General features: G+C 37.9%; 1 protein-coding gene across 1 annotated transcript; it reads left to right on the top strand.

The window, feature by feature from the left end:
- Positions 1–6,590: 6,590 nt before the first annotated feature.
- Positions 6,591–11,853, top strand: MS3_00010679 (uncharacterized protein; the record flags this gene model as incomplete). Its single annotated transcript, XM_051219077.1, has 3 exons — positions 6,591–6,798; positions 6,835–6,992; positions 11,644–11,853. The coding sequence occupies 3 exons, from the start codon at positions 6,591–6,593 to the stop codon at positions 11,851–11,853; spliced, it is 576 nt and encodes a 191-aa protein (XP_051070008.1).
- Positions 11,854–19,431: the final 7,578 nt, after the last annotated feature.

The following is a 19,431-nucleotide window of genomic DNA, read 5'->3' as shown; positions in this document are numbered from 1 at the left end:
GTACTGTAAGCTTTCTTTGAAATCTTCGCGGATAGATAAGTACTGAAATTTATGGAGATTACTAACTTTAATGATCTGTTTCAGATGACTGAAGGTCTACTCAAGTATTTTTGGAATGGTGTGAACAACAACTATCTTCGGAGTCGCACCTCGCATTCAGCATCTAACATGGATTACCCTTTCATCGCATCAAAGTACTATGGATGCTCTAGAGACCGTATAACACAAAGAACGTTATTACAGAAATAAATTAGCAGAATTGGATACGGAGGAGAGATGCGACCACTACGCCATGTCCCAGTCCATGGCGTACGATTAATTGATGTGCATTCGTTGTCCTTGAACTTGACAAGAATTGGTGAACTCACAGACATAACCAGACTGCCGGATGATTTTGCTGGGGCCCAGTGACACTTCACTGACCCTACAATGCTCCCTCTGCTAGATTTAACGACCGTTTTAATCGATATCAACATGCTAGGGATAATTGCGCGACGGAGGTAGCCAAACAATGATTGAGAATCCTCCGACTACTGAGGGGCTAAATGACAAATGGTAAGAAGGAGGCTACAGCTAATCGCAAAATGCCGACTAATAATAAATCTTTGATTGTTAGATATGTCAATGTGCTCAAACGTATGACCTACAGGTTGGCTGAATATCAAGCAATTAACATTGACGGTGAATAAAAGAACTATAACATTTTAAGGTTCCATGAAGTATTGTTGGATTGCACTGCGCTGAAATACAATCAAGTTCCCCAGATGAGCAACGTTCGGTTCGCCGAAGCGATAATAATACAACAATAGTAGTGTGATAAGCGTGTTATCAATTGATGCTAATGTTTGTACCGCAATTGATGTGGAATTTCAGTCTATTTCGTCGTCTACTGTTCATAAGTGTCGAATTCCACTTATGTCTACACTTAGCAGATTAATTGAAAGTACACAAGTATGACCGCAAAGATTAGTCGTGATTTTATCTCACGAGGTTACTGATCAATTTGTACTCAGAGTTTGAAAAACTGATGATTAGTTTTACAAATTGTAAGGGTCGTAGACTACGGATCGGTGGTGAAAGTAGCACGATGAAGTTGTCTCTACAAGGTGATAAGCGATGCGTGCTGTATATAAGTTTAATAATTGAGTCGAGAAGTATTAAAGAGAACATAAGAAACCAAGTGTTACTCTAAAATTATGTCAGTGATATCGAAACAAAATCTCCGGTTTGCACGAGATTCACTTAACTGCATAAAGTGATGATTCGCGCAAATATTTGTGTCTTCAGACCACCAACTGAACCGGACAGGTTTTAATTCGTCGAGCATTTGAACAGCCGAATGATGTTCTGAAAGCATCTGTTAGATAACAGCCACGAGGAAATAACATTTCACAAGATACAGAAAGCACGACGTCAAAGTTGAATAAATAGAGTAGTTCGGATGTGTCATAATGTCACATTGAAATCACATCATTCGTACACATACTGACAGTTGCGCTGGACATTCTGTTGAGTATTATTAATGTAGCAGTTGAAGGCGTAAGATTTGAGAAATGGGAAATGGCTTTGAATAGAGTTCGCTCTGTGACCTGGTCCACAAGAGCACATGAACTTTGGAATACACGTTGATTTTGCTCAATTCGGGATTTTATCTTTGACTCATCCACGAATAATTGGATAGCTAGAAAATACAATGCGAAGCCTAGCCATTTAAGCTATCTGACGTAAACACAACGACGTTTCAGAAATGTATTAGTTAGACTAGGTACATGAAACGGAGACCTTTGGCACACGTGCCTGTTCGTGGCAAGAAATTGATTGATTAACGTCGGTTACTTTTGGATTTGGTGAGGGTCGGTAAATTGTCCATTATTCTGCCACCCATTTAGAGTAGAATTTGGTCAGAAACGAGTGTCGCTACACAGTTTCTATAAGAGGTGTATTTGATTCATATTATCAGTTTGTTAATCTCAGAAAAACAGGTTGAGTGAGTATATATACACCGTATAGGCGGACTAATCAGAAGAATACGACAAAATATACTGTGTTTTAAAGATCATATTGGAAATTCTTTTCCACTTGTTCTGTTTTTGCTTTCTTTTGTGATGGATGGGTACGTGTCATAAGGACGTCAGATTACAATATAATACTGGCCTCACCATTTAGCTATTTTTGTACTTCAGTATTCCACAACCATGAGAGTTTGAGTGACTACAAGCTGGATGTTATTCGTACTGATGCTGGCCTCCTGAGTCCAATTGAATTTTAAGTTTCTAAATATAGTGAAAATAACCATAATTTATTCTCAGATATCAATAAGTTACACGAGGTACGTCAATTTACAGGCAAGATCAAGTTGTTGTTAATGCCACAGAATTTACCGCAGTTAAGTATTGTGCTAAGTTGGTATGTTACAAGATGCAATGGTCATCCGTTGCGACGAGCGACAGGAGATTAAAAAATTAATGGAAGTAAAATTCAGAGCTGTGTATAACAGAATGTGAGGCGAAAAACGTTTATTCGGTCGGTTAAAACGTCAAATTTAACCGGTTATTTTGCGCTCCTTGATAGGATTTCTGGGTAACAAAGTTAACTGGCATATACGAAACAGAGGTGGTGGTATTGACTATGATCACTCGATACTCAAGGATGAGCGAAAAACAGCATAATATTCACACTCAAAAGTTAACACAGATAGAAGGTCAGTAATTGTAAACGCAGGGATAGTTGATCGGTTTAGCTTGGCTTGGTCATGCAGGCGTGGTTACTTTATGTAATCTCCTGCTTTTGTGCCGAATGTATTACTTTCGTCCCAGTGCGAACGTGTTCTTCAGAAGTTCTAGACTTCATACTACTTGCCGTCATATAGGACGAGTCAGTACAGACTATGATGTGACCTCTGCATAAAATTTTGTAGATTGAGCAGTCACATCATGAAAAATATACGACTTTACAATTAGGTCTACCATTAAAACAGTAAAGATTAATAAACTAATATCGAAGTAGACCATAATTCCACAGAGGGCTAAAAAGAAGGACGACAGGCAAAACAGACAATACCCATGGCTAGTAGAGTTCACACCTTAGTGAATAAATAACACGTAGAAATTTATATTCGATTAGACTTTGCAACTAATTATGACTTTCATAGTATCATTCTAAGTCATTATTACACAAAACTTTATACTAATATAAAGATTTACTCTGAGTCCTATTACATAAATTTACATGTATACACCCGAGTGCGCTAAAAAATTAAAATCAATGTTTTACCAAAGAGGTAGATATTCACTACACTCTTAATATTGTGGTTCAACTGCCCCCGAATGCCCCGGTACGGCCGAGAGTGGGAAGAGTCCGCTCTCCCCTCGAAACGCTCTCACGTGGCCACGCGTATATAGCCTCTGCCAGGGAAGTCCTACTCATTGCCTCCCCGTGGCGGGGGTGTTGTTTACGAAAAGCGAATGTCCGGCGCTTTAACCGGATTCCAAACCATTGGTGCATATGGGCTCCAGTATCCTGAGGGAACGAATGGCGTATGAACCAGTTGTTGGTCAACGGCTTCCATGGGACTTCATCTCCTTACGATGCTCCACTGCCTTGTGGAGAAGACCCTCAGGTTAAAGGATCGGGGAGTGGCCGCCTAAGAAAACCACCTGTTTTGGTTTGGGCACGTGGGCAGTATCACAGCCGTCACACATACCGAATGAGTCTTGTGTGGCGCATATGTATTGTGGTTGAACCCTTTCAAGAATTGTTCACTTCTTTTCCCTTTCACGTTTTTCCTCCTTAAAAATACTACTCTTAAGCACCAGAAGCTTGTGATTAAGACAATATCTTGCGGAACACTTCACTAAGTTAACTTTTCCATATTCGTTTCATTTTCACCAAGTATATATGCCTCATGCATTTTAATATTTAATTGCCCTTTGCACTTAATTGAGACTCATCATTTCAAACTATTACTGCCCAAACACTTATTCCACCGTAAAATCTTACCAAAAATAACGGTTTGCTTTCGGTTTTGTGGTGTACTTTGAATTCCTGGAGAGTTGCCGTGGTGTCTGTTAGGCAACACTTGCCGTCTGTTTTCTCCTCTTGTTAGAATATGACACATCTAGATGGGTTTTTTTACGGAGCTCGTGGATTTTGTCTAGATAAAGAGACCTACGAAACACGATTTGTCAAATTATACATAGCGGTTTTATCCAGGCCTCTTTGAATTCGATATTCTCTTTGCTTTCCGCTCAAGTGGGGCAGTCAATTTATTATTTGCTCGTGCTTCGATTTTTCTGTCAATAGATTGAGAATAATGTAACCATCCTAGGCTCAGGACGGTCGATTCAAGGTTGATATAGACATAAATTTGGTAGTCATGACATTTAACAGACTCCCAAACATAAAATTAGCTCGTTGGAAAAAAGATCACTTCCACGGATCTACTTGAACACTCCTCAACGGAACATAAGACTGCTTCTAAAATGAATTTACCACAAGATTTTTCACCAGTCAATTTCACTGTTTATAAATTACCCCATCTCGAATAACATCTCCATATATTCTCTCAATCTTAGTGAACTAATAGGAAAACTAGTGTTTGAAAATTGCAGGAAATTGCGTACGATGAAGGCTTTAGATGTTAGACTGGAGAACAGTGAACGTATCTAACATGGTCACTCCAAAGTTAATTAGTTATAGTGATGATGCCATCGAAATGTCCAGTATTTAGACTACTTATTTATCAGTCTTATAGACTTTATACACGGGAAACATATAACCTATTTCGACAGCGTCGACAGACACCTTTGAAGAATATAAAAGCCGAATGGCAGAACATATTTAAGAGCGGCCTCTCTCAGTACATCAGCCGACTCACATATAAAATCCAAGACACTTGGGTCCTTACCCTTAACATAGGTCAAGTATATATAAAGCCACTTGTAGTAAATTTACAGCTAGGAGCAATTAAAATATTTCCAGGTGACAAGTGACTGAACTGTTAATGAGAAAATACAAAATTCATGCACTTTAAAAATCATGTAAAATGGAACACATTGTTAAGCTTTTTTGGTTCATTTAGTTAAAAAGTGTTGAATGTGCAGAGATACATGTCGTTTATGTTCCACCCAATTTCCATCCTAAAGAAGTCAGGGCTATAAAGCCATTGACAGCTCTGCTCTTTGTAGCCTCTTCTTATGGCGTGATTCAAATTTAATGTCTATTTGGACAGTAGGCTGATGCAACGTAGTACACATAATGTAACCTAACTATTCGGGTGAAGATGCCACAGGTATTCTGAGTTTGACAACGCTTTAATAAGTAACACCTAATATGAAGCGCACCCACCAAGAGAAATCAAAAGACAGAAGCGAGGAGGTTCGAAGATATATTTAGTAGGCTATCAATATATCGAGGACCGTATGATCTAGTCTGGCTAGCTATTGCAGGGTTTGTTGAGCACGGCGTTCCCACTCGTGATCTGTTGCGGATGCATGACCGAGAGCCTTCAGCTAGGTGAGCCCATTAAAACTAATGTGGTCAGCATGCAATTTCGAAAACTTAGAGATATTTATTTTGGGGATTTATTTACCGCTACGCGGGTAACCAGATATGATCTAGCGAGAGTACTTGACCAAATACTCTCGGGTATTTAGTAAAGCTGATTAGGTCAGCATAACTGTCGGAAACTTATATAGCCATCTGTTTGCCACTAAAATCCTAATCGGTAATTATTAAGTTGGCAAGATTTTACCAGATCGTCACAGAATCAATTTACAACGACTTACTCCATTCATATCTCAAAAATGCTTTTGATTTTTCCAGTACAATGCGTGTTCGAATCACGTCGGGCTCACCAAATAATTGTGGTGGACCAGACAATGCATAAACTTGAAAAGTATCAACAAAGTTATTAAATATCAATAGTAATATTATTATATACCAGTTAATTGTTACAAATACAATAAAAAATGGGACTTAACTTAAGTTCACCAAATTGATGCGTGTTCACCTTTAGTATGGTACAGTAAATCCACAATTATAAATGCTTTGTAATTCCAATCGTGTTGATGAACTCTCCAGTAGTGTAATTCAATGTAAGATATGGTATATTCCCACTCACAGTCTATAAATAGAAGTAATATTTGATTTAGATTTCAGTTAACTCAATCACGAACGAAAATAGAACGAGGAATGTGTGAGAAGCAGTGTATTTGTTAGCCAGCAACAGTATGTCACGCTGTCAGTACCACAACGGAGTGTTCAAGGTCATCCACTTAAACAGCACGTACAGTCATTTAATGACGAATGTGCATACAGCGAGAAATTGACACAATAAATACAAATAACATTAAAAACTATTTACCAAAATAGGCTTGTCAGGCTTATCTCCACAATACAACACTGTACAAAATGATTTTAGAAATTATGTTTACCGAAAAACTTTAATAAAGATTAAATTACTGCAAATAAATCGTTAAATGCCAATTAAAAATCGGTGACTTTTGATTTACCGGCTAAATATCATCAACTGAGAACTATTTGTTTTAGCCACTTTCTTTGATAACACTCATTTATGACACTCTTTTAAAATGAAGGAATCCGCGGAAAGTCAGAATCACAGAGCAAGACTTTGTCATTTAAAATTGTGGCCGAATTTTAGTGGATATGGCTTCAGTCTGAGAACAGACTCTTTCAAACATGAACACAAAGTTGAAAATGTTGAACCTCTTTCACCCAGTGAATCAGGAGGTCTACTCAATGAAGATATAATTTTAATGGTGAATAACAAAACTGTAGGCAAGTAAAAATACAGAATTATTGTTTATCAAGTAGATCGTCTCTCACATACGGATGTCGTGAAGGTTATCAAAGAACGATCCGACGTCGAATTGCTGGTTGCGCAACCGAAGGACTTGGCATATTTTCGAAAATTCCCTGATGTAATCAGTGCTGCAATTAAGAATCCCATACGGTGTGAAACTTCGGTAGAGGTAATCTACACTTTTTAAACTTTCATACACGTCTAAACCTTTGCATTTTGATTGAGTTCGTATAGTTGTGATATAAAATAAAAGGGATCTAAACTTCAGTCTTCAGTAATAAGCATAGTAGGCTGGTGAACCTGTGTTATCCTGACAGATTGCTTTCCAGTGAAGGTCCAGTTTCTCCTTGAAAGTATTCACTGATGGGGCTGATACCACTTGTTCGTTAAGGCGTTCCAATCATTGACTACTCGATGAAAAAAACGGGACCCCACTTTAAGTTTATTAGATCGCGGTTTATGAACCTTCTTGCTATGACCGCGGAGATTATTAGTGCTGGAGGGAGCAAAAAGATAAGACATATTAACACCCGAATCATAATTAAAGACACGAAATGTCAGTATAAGGTCACCCCGCGTCCTACGATACGACAAGGGGAAAGGATTTAGGCGTTTTAAACTCTCATCGTACGGGAGTTTAGAAAGACCCTTCACTAATTTCGTTCCCACACACTGGACACACTCAAGTGAGTTAGTATCCTTTACCAGACACGGGCTAGCTGCTTGAATACAGTACTCTAAATGTGGTTTTACATGGGTGGGATATAAAATTCGAAACATTTCCTCGTCAGAAGATTTGAACGCTCGGCGAAGTGACCATAACGCACGAAAACCTTTGACAGTGGCTGCGTTGCAATGCGTAGTTGTTTTTAAGTCATGACTTATTATTACTCCTAAGTCTTTATGCTCTTGAACTCAAGGAAGAGGTTTGCCCTCAATAGTGTAACGGTAACTATTATTATTGTGACCGATGTGCATTAGCACACTCTTCCTAAAATTGATTTCTTAGCCCCCACCTCGAGTCTATCTAACTAAATCGTCTAAGTCAGCTTGAAGATCCAGATGATCAGTCGCACTTTTTATTGTTCTCCGGATTTTTACGTCATCCGCAAACAATAATGTAGACGACCTGAGCAACAGCGGTAACTCATTAACGTAGAGAGGGAAGAACAGAGGGCCTAAGATGGTGCCTTGAGGTACACGACTTTTGACCGGCTTCCAATCGGATAGCGTTCCGTTGACCCTCACTCTCTGTCTGCGGTCATATAAAAAGTTTCCCATCCACTCCTGTACAGTATCTATTATTCCTAAGCTCGTGAGCTTCTGCATAAGACCTAAGTGTGAAACCTTGTCAAATGCTTTGCTAAAATTTATGAATATCACATCGACAGACAGACCGTTATCTAGGGTTGCTGTTCAATCCTCCCTCGCAATAAGTTAGTCAAGCATGAACGCTTGTTGCGAAATTCATGTTGCTCAGAAGCTAACAGATTGTGTAAATCTATGGGGCTTAGCAACCTCACCTGAATTATCTTCTCAAGTAACTTAACGACTATGCTAGTTAGACTGACAGGCCGGTAGTTAGATACTATCTGTCTCTGACCGTCCTTAAATATAGGACTGACTATAGCGTCTTTCCAATCTTTAGGGAGTTGAGCGAGTGGAAGGGACATATTGAAGTGTGTCGCAAGCGGTTTTGAAATAATGTCCGCAAGAGATGACAGCAACCGTGGATGTAACCCGTCAGGGCCCGGTATCTTACCAGGTTTGAGGTTAGTTATCAACGGAAGAACAGTTTCCTCAGTCACCTGTACAGATTCAATGGTTGGTATCTCGATATGAGTGGGACAAGTATTTGTTACAATAAACGTAGAGTAGACTTCGCTAAAATAGTCTGAAAAAGTCTCAGCTTTTGCCCGATCTGATTCAGCTAGTCAATCTGAATTTTAGTGTAACAGTAACGGGTGAATAGCATCACTACGTTTCATTCGCCGTTTAACATACGAAAACAGTCGTTTTGGAAAAGTACGGCTATCATATACTATTTGTCGTTCGTAAGTGGTACGGGATTTGGCCATAGTTTTCTTACAAATATTCCGGAATCTTTGGTACTCACACTTAAATGGTTCATGACCTGTCAACAAGAATAGGTCCCAGAAGTGTTTCCCACGCTTTAACAGCTTCCAGGTTTGTTTATTAATCCATGGACGGCAATGTGATAGCTTACATGCTGACCATGGGATAAAGGGCGACGTTTCGGACTCGAATGTAGCCTTAAACTTATTCCATTCGTCTTCGATCGATCCATCCGCATCGACCGGTCAATCAGTCGAGATAGCACAGTTTCTGATTGCCGGAACATTAGCTCGCTAGAAATTGGGACGGGGTGGGGCTGATACAATTTGTATACCACGTGTCCTAAACTTAAAGTGAAGTACAAGGTGATCACTGTTCACTAGTGGAGAAAGGTGCTGAATATCAAAGACATCCTCACAGTGGCGGGTGAAGGCAAGATCCAGCAGTGACAGATCATGTTTCAAATCAATATGTGTCGGTTTTGTGATACATTCTACAAGTGCACATTGAATAACGGTTGATAAAAGGTCTCTATCGAAACTTCCGCCTGGAGCTGTAAGCTCTATCCAGTTGATATGCGGTGCACTGAAGTCCCAATGACGAGACAACATTCTGCCATACTCCAAGGACAGATGTGTCTTAAGATAAAGTCGTCAGCAAGACAACACGAACTACGGCATGTTCCACTTATAGTCACTAACCCATCTCTGGATTTAATCTTACAACATGCTACCTCACATGTACCACTAACATGAGCCTCCGATATTGTTGATTGTATACGAAAGTGATCCCTAACGTATAACATTATGCCTCCCTCCTTGCGACTTAAAACTCTATCACTTCTAATACAGATATAGCCTGCAATGATGGGAGAACATTCTATATCTATGGTGAACCAAGTTTCTGTAACAACAATTATATCGGGACTTAATTCATCCATCATCAGACTTGTCTCGGATGTTTTATTTCTAAGACTACGGGCGTTCGTGTAGCACACACTTAAGGTGTTTTGGTAATCATTCGTTCTATCCATACAGGCCTCGGAAGCATTGGCTTCCAAGACCTGACTACCCGAAAACCTTTAATGGTAAGGTTATTTTCGCCATTTAATTTGCGAGTCATCAACTCCGTAAGAGCATTCTTCCACTTGGTTCTATCCTCAAGCGGCCAATCTGGTCATGTACGAATATTTAAATCACGGGATTTTCGTGCGTTTTTCAATACTATATCTCTTTCTTCAAAATTCCCGAGAACCAGCTTCAAGATCCTTCTTGGTTGGGTCTCGCCCCCAACCCATTTACCGAGTCGTATAACTTCCGTGGTATGTACCCCTGAAACCTCTTCAGGTAGTACATTTCTTATCACATATTTCACTAATAGCAGATCGTGTGCATGTCTTTTAGCAAAGTCATTGTCTTTTGACTTCTCCAGATTACAAATAATTGAACTAGGAAGGGGTTTGGCCTCTTTTGAAATCGTGTTCACGGCTTTCGATCGTGATCTTAAAGCCTGCATATCAACCACTGGCATCTTACGATTAGTTTTTATTGCAACAGAGTCTTGGAAGTCGAGCGAGTGACTCACAACAATGTTTGACGAGGCTATACGTTGGGACTTTGGCGGAGTGGTCTGAGAGTCCATCAAGGACTTATCAAGTAAACGGTCATTAGTTTTAGCTATCTTTCCTACTCTTCTGTGTTTCCGCGTCATCCATTTTCCATCAGTCGTAGCATCTACATTAGAACTACTCGAGACAGTTAGTGTTTTATCTGGGTCACCGGTTACTGTTGTAGAAACATGGCCGCCGATATCTGATGAAGTGTTACTCATTGATTGTTTCGGGGTAGACGGCTTGATTGCGGGTTTCACGATTAGATGCTTGGCTTGCGCCGTGACAGCACTTACGACACTGACGCAATCTTCACCATCAGTACCAATGTTACTAGTACAGCCCTCGTCGACCTCCTTATTAGCCAACACCAGGAGGCTAATTGCTTCCTGGATGAGTAATGTTTTGCTCGGGCAACAAAGATACAAAGCCAATGAGAGTTCGGATTTTAGCACCTTTTATATGCAGTGGGGCTTAATCGGGTGCACATCTTATGGAACAACCTATTACACTGATCACATTGCATCCCTTTCTCCACGAGGAATAAGCAATACGGCTGACCACATCTATGAGCAGAGCTTGCCATCTTGAAAATCAACTACAATGGTGACACAAACAGGATATGTAAAACAATTCTCAGACCCTAACTAAATAAATCAAGTAAAAGTCGATCAAATGTGCTTCGATGCAATAAATACACAAAAGCGAAATCGAAACACTCAATACAATAACACTTTAACTGGAGTAGGATCAATTAAAGTGTAAACATTAGTTTTGATGCGTAATTTACCATCAAAACAGTTAATTAACTCAACGAGAAGCAATACCAGTGCTTTTTTAGGTAGCGCGCCTTGACGACATTTAGTTTTTATCCAGTAAACGTTTCTCTGTGATTGTTTGTAGAGGCACGTCACTTGAATAGTGCATATACTGAACTTCAGTTTAACTTTCGTTTTACTCTAGCAAATCTATCCCACGAAATGTGGTATACATTAGTGATAGTTGAATAAATAAGGGTTGTAAATACTTTGAGTACTCCACAGTTTATCGAATTATGAAATATTCTTTTAAGAAGTCATCACATTAGTATCTTGATATTTCATTTGATTGACCCATTGTTCAATATTTTATTTAGGACTTAAATAAACTTACTAATGCTGAAAAACACTTAGTCAAAGCAGATTCAGATACAATGAATGAAATTTATCAACGTAAACGTTCTCTCTTAAAGGCAAATGAATTAACGAGTCGTCTACAACGCCATGGTTGTTTTGGTGACGGCACTGTTGAAAATGGAGTTAGGACATGTGTAAACTATGGTTATGCGAATGGTGTGGAGCACTAAACGTAGTTCCAACCGAATATAATACTGAAAATAGGTAAGTAATCCGACATGTGGTTGTTTTAATTGCTGTTCTGAAAGACATATTAACTGTTTTATCTGCTCGGTTAATGTATTGTTAGTTATCATCTGCCAAATAACTTCACAAATGATAAGCCACGTCTGGTGTGAGTGCTACAATCAGGGAGTCTACATTTAGTAAAACAGGTTGGACTAACAGATAACGACACTATGGACCAATAGAATGCTATGGTTTGACAGCCTTCAGCTTCCCGTCATTCTATTCGCTTGCCATCTTCTTTTAAACTTCAAAGTAGCTGGTGGTTAGGTATGCTTAACATGTTTTCTAAACTCTATAAATGTTCATCGACCTATCAACCATTTTGATACTTTCCCGTTGTATAATTCTTTTAATCTCAACGTTACTAACTTGGTAGCACTTTTACGGGACTAGTGAAAAAATATTCGCAAAATTTAGATGTCTTTCTTTTTAATGCGTTACAACGAAACTTGTATATCAAGAATAAGTTCATCATGGAGAGAATTCTCAGCCCCAAAGGATGGTTTTAGTATGATATTTTGAGCCAGATCCTTCAGTGTTAAATCGTTCATCATTATTTTGAGAATTATCTTTAGCCCTTACTTCCATTTAAATTAGATGGTAATGATGCCATTCAGACTAACGTAAATCAGTCAGCTCACAGAACTCAAAGGATTTATTTACTCGAGTATGGCACACAGGTAGTTATGGATATCAGCCAGTCATAATAACCATCTAATGAAATCAAAGTGGTGTAAGGTTCAAAAGTGTAGTTAAGTAATAATGACAGATTCACTTATGAAGCAGTAAATTAGTTACAAGTGAACTCTCTTACCGGTAACTAAGCTAATATTTTGATCAGGTACTCATATTTGAGCAACCAAACACTATCATCACCCCAAATATATTTTATTTCAAAGCTGTGTTATTTGCTAGGGTCAAAGAGGGTTGTAAATTAGTATGAAAAATGAGAATTAGGATTTAGAGTTAGATTCCAAGGTTTGGAATGAGTAGTTTTTTGGGTTCTAACTATGTATGTATATACTGAGATAGATAATTGTTATATCTAAGTTCAATTTAAGGTTTGTTATCGTAACCGGTAGTTAAATCATAAACCATATTTGTAATTGTTTGCAATATACTTGAATTAAAACTATTCTCATGCTCTATTCAGTAATATGGTCTAGATTTCATTATGTGAAAGAAGTTTACTTGATGCGATGCTTAAGTTAACTGAAATGAAATGTAAATTAAGGAATTAATTGTATTACTCGTTCTTGTCAAACTGGGTATTCACTATTGTATATGTAGCTTGATATTACCATCTGTTAGTGCGATGCTGAGTAAAATATATAAAAATACATAAGTTGAACACATTTCCCTGATGAGAATCATTCGAAACTTTATCTAATGCATCATAACTTTATCATCTATTGACATTCTAATGTTACATAGAAATGTTATGGTTATAAACAAAAGACTTGATACACACCTTTTCTGGCGAATTCTAGATGGATATATTCAAAACTAGGCAAAAAGTCATAGTAAACAGGAGAATATGAAAAAATCTAGTATTGAATAAACTAATACAGATTTATGCCTATGTACACAATAAAAATATTGATCTTATAGAGTAGGGGAGATAAAAACGTACATGACTAGCCATTATTACTAAGCGAAAAAGTCAATCGAATAAGAAGAAATGTCAGTGAATCAGTAACAAGTTATGATTTTTGTTATTAGCGAAGTTACTTTATTACGCCAACATCTATGGAAGCAACTAGAGGTTTAGAAACCATTCCTTTTCGTACATATAAATGAAGTTGGAAACAGTTTACAGAAATGGCTTTTACATAAAGGAATGGGATTTACTAATTAACAGAATATGAAGAGGAAAAACATTCATGTAAAGAAACAATTTCAAAATAAAGAATAAACAGTGAGTGTACTGAAAACAAGCCGGTGTTGTGAAAAATGGTTTATGAAACTGATGTATGAGTGAGAATGATAATGATTGGTTGTTTGCTCAGTCAGATTTGTAGGTAGTCTGACGAACGTTAGATGAGCTATATATTCTCCTATCCTTATGATTATGATTGATTATTGTTAGATTGTATCGTATTGTTGTTGGTTTTTGGTGTGGAAATATATTTATATCCTATTCAGATTAATCACGCGTTCTTGATCTGAGTTGTGTTGAAGTCCTGTAGAATAGGCTTACTTACTTACTTACTTACTTACTTACTTACTTACTTACGCCTGTTACTCCCCGTGGAGCAGCACTCTCTATCCAACGCTGTCCTGAGCAATCTTTTCTAGCTCATTCCAGTTGTTATTCATCCTTTTCATATCTGATCCTATTTCCCGACGTAATATGTTCTTTGGTCTTCCTTTATTTCCACTTCTTTTCAGTATTTCAAGTTAGGACTTGCCTCGTGATGCAGTATGGTGATTTCCATAATGTATATCCTATGTATTTCCATCGTCTTTTCCTAATGTCGCCTTCAGCTGGAAGCTGGTTTGTTCTCTCTCACAGAACGCTGTTACTGGTGGTATCTGACCAATAGATGTTGAGTATCTTGCGTAGAGAACTTCATATATATGTTTGTACTCTCTTGATGATGGTCGTGGTAATTCTCCAAGTTTCAGCTCCATACAGTTGGACTGTCTTGACGTTCGTATTGTAGATTGTGACTTTATTATTGGTTGACAGACAGTTGTTTTGAGTTCCAGATGTTCTTCAATTGTAGGAATGCTGTCATTGCTTTAACGATCCTTGCCTTTACGTCTGCATCTGATCCTCTTTGTTTATCGATGATGCTTCCCAGGTACATAAAGGAGTCGACATCTTCCGGAGTTTCGCCATCAAGTGTGATTGGGTTGGTGTTCTTGTAGAATAGACACTGCGGGAGAATCTAGTGTAGACATTCATCTAATGTAATTTAGTGTCTCATTCGTGTTGACGAGGAAACTCCGACGTTAATTTTCATAAAAATACTGATATGTCAAGTAGGTGGTTGTTGAGACATAAAGAATTCTATACAGCTTGTATTCTTCCGGTTTAAGAATTCCTAAAAATATGTACGTATTTTCTTATCTGGTGTTAGTTTGGGCCGAAGGAAAGCTATAAGTGGTCAAACAACGTAGTGACATAAGTCTATTATATCATATACTACTAGTCTAAGTTATATTGGTAGAATCACATTACCTAATTGGGATCCACAAGACTATCGTGGCCAACGGTTATATAATTTGGGTGGTATTTCTCAAAATCGGCCGCAACGGCTCAGATTCATTCACTTGTTGTATTCTTGTAAATCTTACTTTTTCAATTATTCGACATGTTTTAATCTGCAAATATTTTCTATCTTGTATGATTGTGCTGTTTGTATTTAATATTTATAATAATCAACATTTTTACTACTTCTACTACCATGGGAATTGTCTTACGCTGACGAGGTGCAGCAACATGAGAAGATAAGTAATTTTTTTAATAGTTCAATGTTCCTTTTAACTGACCAACTAACTTACTATAACTTCATTTACATTTCTTTCCTGTGACATGTCCGAATTTCTTTTCAGTTAATAATGAAGGTTACTTTCATTCAAAAAACCCTCGAATTTGTTGCGGACGATTCGAGAACTAATTAAAATATTACTAGAATCCTTTAGTAATTGATTAGAATAAATGATAATGAAAAATTCAGTATAGTGAAAATTCACATGTTCACATTTAGTAAAAAGAACGAATAAAGCGAACTCATAGCAGAGCGCCGTCCGTGTCGGTTGAGCCAAGGATAGATAACAATGGTTAAGAGTTCTATTCCTGCTAACTTTTTGGACACAGTTCACCAATTTAACTTGAATAAAGCTTTTAAGGTTATCTAATATATTTCATCAAATCTACCACATGGTTCACGAGTTCGTCTGTTGCATATCACTGAAACTATCGAAATCCATATTCATAAACCAAGCCTTTACATCCGAAAGAGATTTGTACGATCATTCTCACCGATTTGTCCATCGGTATAGGAGTGAATTTGTAGCTGAACTGTTTTGTAACCCTTTCCTTCAAAAATATTTGAACTATTTTCTAATTTCTTCCACGTTTATACTATTACATATTCTCAACAATCGTCTGTAAATTCTTACATAACTACAATGATACTGACCTTTCATCAAAATATTCTGTTAGTCCCTACTTTTTATATATTATTCATATATATCAGTCAGTCAGATACAACATAGGACCAGGGACATATATACATCAGTCCAAGTTGCCATACCTCATTAGCACAACAAGATGAACACCGAATTCATAGAAGTAGTTGATTCAGTCGTGGTCATAATATATAAAAGAAAGATTGCATATAAGGGCATAGTACATGAAGAAATAATTAGTTCGTAGAAAGAAAGGTATAAAGCGATTTTAATCTCATGGTTTAAAGGAATACGAAGAGTGTATACACCTACGTTATTGTGATCGATTCTGAGCCATGTCACCAAGAGTCTCCAACCATTGGTTATGATAGTCACTCGAACCCCAATCAATTAGTGTACATCTACCAACATTTTTCAGACTAGAAATTAGTGACTTCAAGCATTGATGCTACGTTTTTGTTTGGGCGCCACTAACTATCTTACAACCATCCCCTACACTAGTCAGCATTGCGCGCCGTGGTACAGTAAAGTATCATATAGTATAGTATAGTATAGTATAGTATAGTATAGTATAGAGCCTTGATGCGAAACTAATTGAACAGAAATTCCTTCGCTTTTTTTCGTTATTTCAAATAAACATTTCGCCTAATATAATATTTCAATGATAAGTTCTCACTGTTATTTCATCTCTTAATTGATTTCACAGATACTTCATTTTGATTTATGAAGAAAATAGTCACGAATGGCACCAAATTCAAACGCACACACAAACATACATATAAATCTATTGGAGATAGTTTATATATATATACTACTGTTTACTACTAATTAATTTTCTTAGTATACATGTTTGATATTATATTTCAGTTACATATCAACATAGATATCTTATATGTATATCTTCTTGGAAATTTAGTTCATTCCAAGTATTATCCAGTTCTGTTGTAATTTCAGTTATATATTCACTTCAACTGGTTCCATATTATCATTACATTAGATGTATACAGATGCCCAAATCACGAAAAAAAAAGAAAGAAAACAACTATCTTATATGTTTACATCTATATAGTACACAAAGTACATTCTCATGCAGAGATATATATACATATCAATAGTATTGAAAGAAGTAATATATTAAAGATTTTCATTTAATATTAAGTATTTTGTTTTAAATTAGTTTCAGAATGTATTTTTCACTACTGTCTGTACTTTTGCTGTACACAAATTACATTACATAAACATAATATTTGTGTTCTTGAATGCTGATTGATTAATCCAAATATGAAATGGGAATATACGTTTAAACAGTCAAAGATATAACATTTTCCGTCATTTATAACTTAATATAGTTTCTAAGTGTTATTTATTTATTTGATTACCAAATTTTGGCACAAGGGGGCACGGAATACATATACGCCACACAAGTCACTTGATTTGTGTGTGAGCTATCATACCGTCCGAATGCTTAAACCGAAGCACGTGGTTTTCTTAGGGGGGCACGCTCAAAGCCTTCGACCTAAAGGTCTGATCCACGAGGTAGTGGAGCAACGTCTGGAGATGCAGTCCCATGGTAGACGGTGACCAATGATTGATTCATACACCATTTGTTGCTTTAGGATACTGGTGGCCATGTGCACAATTGGTTTGGAATCAGGGTTTTCCAACTCTCCTAGGTGGATCGTTCGTATCCACCAAAACGGTTAAAGCGCCTGATATTTGCTTTCATTGCTTTCAATCTCGTGAACAACACACCCTCCATGAGAAGGCAGTGAGTAGGACTTCCCTGGTAGTGGTTGTAAACGCATGGACATTTAAGATCATTTGGAGAGGGGGAGCTGACTCTCTCCACTCTTGGCCGTATCAGGGCATTTGTGAGCTTCTAAGTGTCGACTCAACATATGCTAATTTGCCCGGGCAGAACTCGTGTTTCTTAACTACCATCCACTATCATCAAGAAGCCTTTTTCCCGATATAAAGTGATCTAATTTAGTAACCAAAAGCGTTAGAATGAGAAATCAAGATAACCTTTATTTAAACAAATAAGTACTTATCACCCACTTGTGTGTGACAACTGGTTGTTGGAATGTTTTCGGAGCCCCTTTAGGGCTACCACCGGTCCCAAGTCCGGATAAGGGAGGAGGGTTGAGCATGGGGTTAGCGACCCAATGCCGTAGAAAACTAACTCACTAAAAAACGCTAACCAGAAAAAAATATTCAAACCACTTAAACTCTGCCCTGGGAATCAGAAGGTCTTCATTTAGAAGAATTATGACACCTTATGGTGAAAACCGAGTTCCTTCGGAAGCCACGAGGCTGATGCCGTTTCTGACAACCTGAGCAACCATTTATTTAGGTACATGGAATGCTCGTACAATGTGGGACACCGAGAGAGCCAAATTGCTGCAGAAATGAGGAGATACAACCTGGTGGTGCTTGGCACCAGTGAAACACATTGAACGCAGGTTGGACAACAACGACTAGCTTCAGGGGAGCTTCTGTTATACTCTGGCCATGAAGAAGAAAATGCACCACATACACAAGGAGTTGCATTGATGCTGTCCAAACAAGCACAAAATGCATTTATAGGATGGGAATCTCATGGACCAAGGATCATCAAAGCCTCATTCAAAACAAAGAAAGAGGGCATTTTGATTAACGTCATCCAAAGCTATGCGCCTACCAACGACTACAATGAAGTAGTTAAAGACCAATTCTACGATAGGCTGCAGTCAATCGTAGAGAAGTGCCTAACAAAGGACTTGACCATTCTGATGGGAGACCTAAATGCCAATGTTGGAATGGACAACACCGGATATCAAGACTACATGGGACGACATGGACTGGGAGAAAGGAACAAACATGGTGAGAGATTTGCAAACTTATGTGTCTTCCATAAAGTGGTCATAGGCAGAACTATATTCCCACATAAGTGCATTAACAAAATCACATGGACTTCACCGGGTCGCACCACGCAAAACCAAATCGACCATATCTGCATCAACAAAAAGTTCAGGAGGACGATGGAGGATGTGAGAACCAAGAGAGGAGCTGATATAGCATCAGATCATCACTTGCTGGTCGCCAAGATGAAAGTGAAACTCAAGGAGCACCGGACAATGGGGTGGACAACAGCATAAAAGTTTAATACGGCCTTTCTTTAAGATACAAACTCAACTAATTCAAGATAGTCCTCAGCAATAGATTCCAGGCCTTTCATGATCTACTCAATCGACAGAGAACTACTATGGAGAGCAACTAAAAAGGTATAAAAGAGGAAATTACTTCAACATGTCATGCGGTTCTGGGCCACAAGAAGCACTACTATAAGGAATGGGTCACTGTTGATACACTGGATAAGATTCAAGAAAGGAGGAACAAGA

This window comes from Schistosoma haematobium, chromosome 3 (assembly GCF_000699445.3).
Source record: "Schistosoma haematobium chromosome 3, whole genome shotgun sequence".
NCBI lineage: Eukaryota > Metazoa > Platyhelminthes > Trematoda > Strigeidida > Schistosomatidae > Schistosoma > Schistosoma haematobium.
The sequence above is the reverse complement of the archived record's forward strand: the minus strand, read 5'-3'. Positions and strand labels throughout refer to the sequence as shown.